The 7,635-nt window shown below is 36.7% G+C and overlaps 1 protein-coding gene across 4 annotated transcripts in view; it reads right to left on the bottom strand.

The window, feature by feature from the left end:
* Positions 1-329: 329 nt before the first annotated feature.
* Positions 330-7,635, bottom strand: part of GRB14 (growth factor receptor bound protein 14) — a 130,335-nt gene continuing 123,029 nt past the window's right edge. For all 4 annotated transcript variants that reach the window (XM_077883618.1, XM_077883617.1, XM_077883620.1 and 1 more), the window contains 5 exons: positions 4,819-4,935; positions 4,656-4,728; positions 4,421-4,508; positions 2,207-2,300; positions 330-738 (listed from right to left, as the gene is read on the bottom strand). In XM_077883618.1, coding sequence (XP_077739744.1) covers positions 592-738; positions 2,207-2,300; positions 4,421-4,508; positions 4,656-4,728; positions 4,819-4,935 — 519 coding nt within the window. In that variant the 3' untranslated portion in view covers positions 330-591. The remainder of the gene's footprint in view (positions 739-2,206; positions 2,301-4,420; positions 4,509-4,655; positions 4,729-4,818; positions 4,936-7,635) is intronic.

The raw sequence follows: 7,635 nt of genomic DNA, 5'->3' as shown, positions 1-7,635 counted from the left end.
AAGCTGATACTCAAAAATATGGATTTTAAGGTTATAATAAACTGAGAAAATATAGAATTCAAAATGTCTTTTAGTCCTATTAACAAGTTCTGGGTAGCTTTTTCAATGGATAGCCTCAAGATTTTATCATTCTTTTTAAGTTACAAAAAGAGTAGTGTAATTGAAATTTAGTCTGCAAATAATTTATCCTGAACCCTCAAGTTTTTTTTTTCATATTTTGTGTTTGAGAATTCAAATGCTACTGTAATATATGAGGATAGAGAGATGTTTTATATGCATATTTGACGAAAATACTATAGTCATGTAAAATCACACAAGAACACACCAAATCATTTTTTCTGAGGTTTAATTTTAACTAATGAATTTTAGATGATGAATGTAATGTCAATCCAAATCTTTGCTTATCTGCAATGCACAAGCTATTTTTTGTAACTCGTAGGTGAAATAGATTCTTTTCACCATGGCAACGTTTCCTCCCTTGTTTGTGGTCTTTCTTTTCCTTTCCTTTTTTTTCTTTTTCTTTCTTTCTTTTTTTTTTTTTTGTCATGAGTCCTTTTTCTTCAACAGTTGAACAAGTCACTTCTGGTTTGGCTAAAGAGCAATCCTAGCACAATAATGTTTCAACTTGCAAGGAAGAACACCCTTATTGAGTTGATAGAACTCCACCAGCTGGATTAGATCTGTAAATCTCGTGTGGCCATCATCCAGGGTGTGGAAGAGTTCACCATCGTCTTCCACCTATAGGAAGAAGAACAACAAACTGGTAAGAAGGACAAACAACCCACAAGGACCATCATATTCTATTGCCTGATGTGTCTTCATACACTAAAGTGGACAAGTGGATGAAACCAAAGGATGATGGAAAACGAATGCTATGATGTGTGCATTTCTTTTCTGTAGCTTCACTTGTATACAGAAGAAATGTCATTCATACCCTAGTGTGGCTCTACTTTCTTTACCTCAAATTCTCCAAACGTTCTGTGGTTAGAATAATATGACTATTGTGAATCAACAGTGAGAAATCTGCACTATTCAGTATAAAAGTAAACAAAAGATTTTAATGCTCCCACAGAAATTAATTTCCATATTTGAATGCTGTCTTATCTAACAGCCTCCTAGTATATTAGAAACAAACAGTCATATAATTTCTACCAGTAAATTGATCCCAATGCAATCAAACATTATGTTAATGGAATGACAGCTTCTTGTTTTTTAAAAGTTTTTCTTGTCAGTGAGGTCTTATGACATTAAACAACTCATACTCACCTAGGGACATTATTTACAGACTCAGTGAGGTCGGGAAGATACTTCATAGGGACTTTGGGTAATTCCAAAAAGAGGCCATTCAAAAGGAAACTAACAACCTCACAATCTTATATAACTGAAAGTAGGCTGAATCTCTATTCCACACTACCTGGTTCCGATATACAGATCACATGCACACACACATGTGCACATACACAGAACATCAGCAGAAGCAACAGATATCCCAAAGCACGTTGCATTACTCAGGAACAGAATTACAGAAATTTTTGAAATGTGCTCAGAATAGTTTAAATATTCTCCAGTTCTGCAGCACCTGTGTATATATCCATGATTAAAAACAAAACCACAAAAACAACAACAACAACAAAACATGTTTGGGATAAGAAAAGAGAAAAGGGGTTGCCTGGGTGGCTCAGTTGGTAAACATCTGCCTTTGGCTCGGGTTGTGATCCCAGAGTCCTGGGATCCAGCCCAGCGACAGGCTTCTTGCTCAGCTTCTCCCTCTGCTCGCGCTTGCTCTCTCACTTGCTCATTCTCTTTCAAATACATAAATAAAATCTTTAAAAAAAATTGTCTCTCACTGAATATTTTAGGTCATTTGTTAAAAAAAAAAAGACAGCGTTTGAAAATAATGGTTTTTAAAGAACTGGTAGTAGAATTCAGAAAGAATCTTTAGTGGCCTTTTAACAATAGGTGGCATGGGGTCTATACAATATTGGTAAATCATATTTCATGGAAAAAGGGAAATTGAATTTTTACAATTCCTGTATTTCTTATATTAATTCAGGCTCATAAAACCGTTTCTGCCAAACTTAAGTCTAGTCAAAGCACAATCACCCCAGTTATATTTAATAAAAGATCCAAAGAAAACCAAAGTTTCCCAAAGCTTATGCATTAAGATCATCTCTAATACACGAATGTGAAATCACAAATTACTTACTGGTATAATTTGAAAATGCTTTATTTTTTGTCCATGACTCATTGACAGTACGAAAGTTTTGGGGTTACTCTGACTATCCCGTACCAAGAAAACTCTAAAGAGAGAGAAGGAATTTCAATATATGTTTCTATATTTACTCATGTATTTCAGAAAAAAATATAGCATGTAATAAATCCAGGAAATATTTATAAATGTAGCCACAGTTTCCCTTTATTGTGTGTTCAATGATGGGATTGTCCAACATGGTAAACAATATGGTATAACATAATCTTATACAACTGTCATCAGTGCTAATTAAATTTTAATAAAATAAATACACAGCCCATTTGTCAGACTGTTCGCTCAGAATAAGGAAATATAATGCTATGCTGACATCAATAATTAGTGCTATTTTTTTTTTCCATTGGAGAATTGGGTATTCACATGTAACACATTTCTGCAGAGAATGGGGGGCATGAGCATATCATTACTTTAACTTCTGGGTTATGTTAGTCCTTGAAAAGAGAAAATTCCCTCTTCAACACTGATCCTCCTTTTTCTTTTGATTCTGGTTCCTGTTACATATCCAACAGAAACTGAGAAATGAATATATTCAACAAAATCAATCCTGATCACCTATTAAATGTTTGAGTACACTATTTTAAGTAAAAGAAACCCCCAAACAATATATATTTTAATCTTGAAGAATGCAGCAGAAAACCCTCTATAATGTCAGGCTAGCAAAATAAGACATGGCCTGATGGCCTAAGGGAAAAACGCTACCAGGCGTGGATTCTTATTTACTGGCAATAGAGTGCAAAACCAGCTTTGTGTTAATTGTTGGCAAACAGATTGTGCAAACGATCCCCCCTGGTGACTCCAATACTAATCTCACTGTGCCTGGGCAAAGAGGCAGCCGAATTTGAGCCATCACAGATGTCTGATGAGATTATCCATTTCATTTGTACCGTGTGAGATTCCTACATTACATCACTGGGAGATGGGACAAAAGGGAGTTTCACTGGTAAGACAAGCTGTAATTCCCTCCCCACTCCCGAGCGGATCACCACCACCATCTAGTGGACTGCCTGGCATCATCACATCTTTCCAAAGGATCCTGTCCCCCTCCTCAAATTTTTTATTAAAATATTAAAAAAAATAAAGATGTTACCATCCTTTATGCAATTATTTTATTCAATTTATAAAAACCAGGCTCTGAGAGTAGGGAGATTATAATCCTCCAAAACATTTTAACGATTCTTTGTGATTTATTTTTCTTGGTCTCATCAGATTGTAATTCTGCTGATTGTTCAAATTTATATCTAAAAAGACTGTGCTCCACATAGAGTATATTAAAATCTTCTCTTATTTAGAGTCTAGTGAAATGCTGACTTGCTATTAATAATCTTCCATGTGAAGATGCATTTTTATCCAAATGTCAGTATTAAATCACCTTGAAATCTTGTCATCATCTTAAGCCAACCCTTGAAGATAAAAGATCCCATCACCACTTGTTTAAATTGATGCTGGTTTCATTTCTCATCCAAACCTCAATACAACCTCCTTGATTTGTACTGCATTTGAAAAGGGAATTTAGCCAGTATTATAGAAAGTATTTGAAATACTGAGTAACTGGAGAAAAAGAAAATTCTTTAGATTGTAAATATTTCATAATACAATTGACATTTCTCTTATATCTCCGATGGTACCCCACTAAAAGATGACTCAAGTACTCTTCATAGTTACACTACTTTAAGCTGTTAAAATTTAGATAACATAGGAATGTAAGAGAGAAAAAAAACAAGCAGTCAAAATATACATAAAAGTTTTAAACTGAATGCAGTCTGTATCAAACTTAAAACTATACAGAACATGTAAGATTATGCCATGACACAAACTACACTTTGGAATCACATGTTCAAATCAAAATGTGGATACCTCAAAACAAGTTCAGTTTTAGCTGAGATACTACTATTGGCACAGAATGGGCAATATTAGTGATTTTTGGTTAACAGCAGAGTGTCCTATTCAGTTATCTGTTCATTTATGCACAACTACTAAGCACACAGGATGTAATAGGTATTATGTAGGTATTGCTAAGATACAATGGTAAGCTCCCATACAGAACAAAGTCACTTCCGTTATCATAAGCTAAAGTCAAAACTATGTGTATTAACTAAGTAATTACTGATTCTAAAAGAACTCAAAATCACTACCATTCAAAATCAAACTTACCCATCCACAAGTCCTTGCTGAATAATCAATCGCTGAGCTTCTTCTCTAGAAATTTTGTGGTGAAACCATGGCTGGGACCGGTGGATGGCTGAGGAAATAAAGTGGAGGAATACAGAACTCTGTTTGAAATGCTCACAATTTCATTACATATACTTTCCACCAGAGCCACCCAGTCACCATACCAAAGTGCCCATCCATCCAGACATCCAGTCCCCGTGAACAGGCAGAGACATACCCATGTTTGTGGCAGAGCTCTGGGAAGAGGCAGTTGGGCTACCGTGGGTGGCCAGGCGTAAACATCCTTTTTTCTGCACAAAGAAAGGGGAAGCAAATTTCAATTTTTGGGGTGAGACAGACTCAAATCATAAATATTTTGAAGAATGTGAAGCTATTTGTACCCTCCAAGCGAGTCCTTCTTCAACAGCAACTGAAAGGGCTTCTGTGGGATTTTCTATAACTCTGCTTTTCTGTCCTGAGAAGTCCATTGCTACGAGAGAATTCTCTGATATACTTCTCTGGAAAAAAAAACACATTTTTTACCATGAAAATATCTTTGAAAATTATCTCTTAGTATTCTGCTGGCAATACATTTCCACTATAGAATGTGTGATTCCAAAGGTGGCTGGCAGGAAATTTAAAAAATCAAAAGTGCATATTTAAGATAAAAAAGGTGCTATGAAATATTTTGGTTAAATAAGTTACATAGTTATTTGTCAAGGCTGAATTAAGTGGTTGAGAAAAGAGACTAAAAGCTTTCAAAGTTAGCATGTCTTTCTCTTAGAAGAACCCTATCTTTTCATATTCTCTAGTAAAATGGGAACACGCCAATTTAGAAAGAAATAACTCTTCCTGTGGCTAAAAGACCCACCACTTCTGAACTAGTCTCTACTATGATTTGCGATTCATCCATTATCATTCAAATGTCAACTGTGGGGGCACCTGGGTGGCTCAATTGGTTAAGCATCTGCCTTCTGCTCAGGTCCTGGGATGGAGCCCCATGTCAGGTTCTTGCTCAGCGGGGAGTCTGCTTCTCCCTCTCCCTTGCCCCCACTCATGCTCTCTTACTCTTTATCTCTCTCTCTCAAATAAATAAATACAATTTTTAAAAAATGTCAACTCTATTTACTGATGAAGCAGCTGTTTCCTAAGACTCAAGACAGACAAAAGCTTTAACAGATTGACTTACATCACTTCTTGAGAAAGAAATAGTATTCATATTTCATAATGGAACAAACTACAGTATGTATTTTAAAACTGTATCACATCAATGTTCATCTTACTTAGAAAATAAAATTTATGGGTGCCTGGGTGGCTCAGTCAGCTGAGCTCCGACTCTTGATTTCAGCTCAAGTCATGAAGTCAGGTTTGTGAAATGAAGCCCTGTGTGGGGGCTCCACAATCCACGGAGGGGGGGTGGGCCTGCTTGAGATTCCCCCCTGGCACTCCCCAGCTCATGCACATATGCGCATGTATGCATTCTCTCTCTTGCAGAAATAAATCTTTAAAAAAAAAGAAAATTTAGTGAAATAATGGCTCTGCTAATTCCATAATATTAAAAATTCTATGATCTAATATCTGAGTATTTTTTTCATCTTGTGAGGACACACATGGAAAAACTGAGAGCTGGGAAGCCTGGGTGGCTCAGCGGTTTAGCGCCACCTTCAGCCCAGGGCATGATCCTGGAGACCTGGGATCCAGTCCCACGTCAGGTTCCCTGCATGGAGCCTGCTTCTCCCTCTGCCTGTGTCTCTACCTCTCTAACTCTCTCTCTCTCTTTCTGTGTCTCTCATGAATAAATAAGTACAATCTTAAAAAAAAAAAAAAGACAAACTGAGAGCTACAAAAATAAATCTGATAGAAAAAGAACTGACATCACCAAAGATAATTTAGACAGGTAATACAGTCTTCCCTCTGCCATTACTTTTTGTCTTCTCTGAAGGTGAATATATCCAAACCTAGACTTTATTTTTTTGTTTAGGGCTCTGCTTTGCAAGCATCTTTTAAAAAAGAGTGCCATTCCCAGTCATGCATCCTAAAAAAAGAAAACATTTTCAAATCACCCGTCAAGAGCCTCAGTTTGTAAGAATTAGCACTCTCCCAAAGGAAAAAAAAAAAATTCAAAAACAGCATGGACAATGTTCAACACTTACTCTCTACTCATTAATAGGGGAGCGAAACAAAAAATGGAGTTCTAATGGTAAAGGAAGAGCCAGTGTGCCCCTGGAGACTCACAGCTTAAGTCTGTTTTACAGCTCTCCACGTGGTTTCAGCCCTTCCTAGCTTGGTCTAAAACCCTGTAGCCAAATGTATGCTTGAAAGAAAACCTTGTCTATGCAAAAAATCAGGGGCTCACTTATCACTGCATCATACGTCCTCCATCGTTAGCGTTTGCTATTTCCTCTTCAAACCCTGCTGTAGTGGTCCACAATCTTATTACGGTTCATCTTTATTTCTAGAGATCCGGCATGCAATCTTTCATTTGTTACAGGAGCCTTTGTAACTGACAGCTGCTCTTTCCAGACAGATGCTGTCTCTGTAATCTCTATCTGCTGTCACACCTTAGTTTGCCCTTCTCACCCCATGATCTTCTGTGCCGGGCTGTAGACCAGTCGGGTACACTTCTGCTTTGCTGACATTAATGAAAAGCCTCCACCTGCCCAAACCACAGAGTAACTAATCTCAATCATAATGATAGCTTTATCCTTATAATATCTCTACTTCACATGCCAAGATGGGTGCTCTAATCACAAGGTCCTGATAACACAAAAACACTGTTAGGAAAGAAAAATAAACATAGCCAGTTGTTTTTGTTTTTGTTTTCCTACAACAGGATAGAATGTAAAACAAGTTCCTGTGTTCCCTAATTACTTGACATTAGTAGGGAGTCTACAGTACAAATAAATATTTTCATTTGCTACATTAACAACACTAGGGAAAACACGGGAATATAGCAAATGTTTTCTATTGAATAGCAGGTGGTGGATGAAAAATTAATAGTTTACCTTTGGTGGACAAAGAAATAGAAGTGAAGCAGAATCTGACTTGAACTCAAAAGGTCATTTTCAGCTCAATTTCTTTCACGTAAGAAAGTGATGTTGATAACATTCAGGATCAGTGTATTTCTCAAATATTGGTCCCTTTTTCTAGCTCTTTCTTCTGGTGGAATAAACAGGGCAAGCCCTGAAAAAGGGTCCATGATTTTAATAACACATCTC

This window comes from Canis aureus, chromosome 34 (assembly GCF_053574225.1).
Source record: "Canis aureus isolate CA01 chromosome 34, VMU_Caureus_v.1.0, whole genome shotgun sequence".
NCBI lineage: Eukaryota > Metazoa > Chordata > Mammalia > Carnivora > Canidae > Canis > Canis aureus.
Note: the sequence above shows the minus strand (reverse complement) of the source record. Positions and strands in the feature narration are given on the sequence as shown.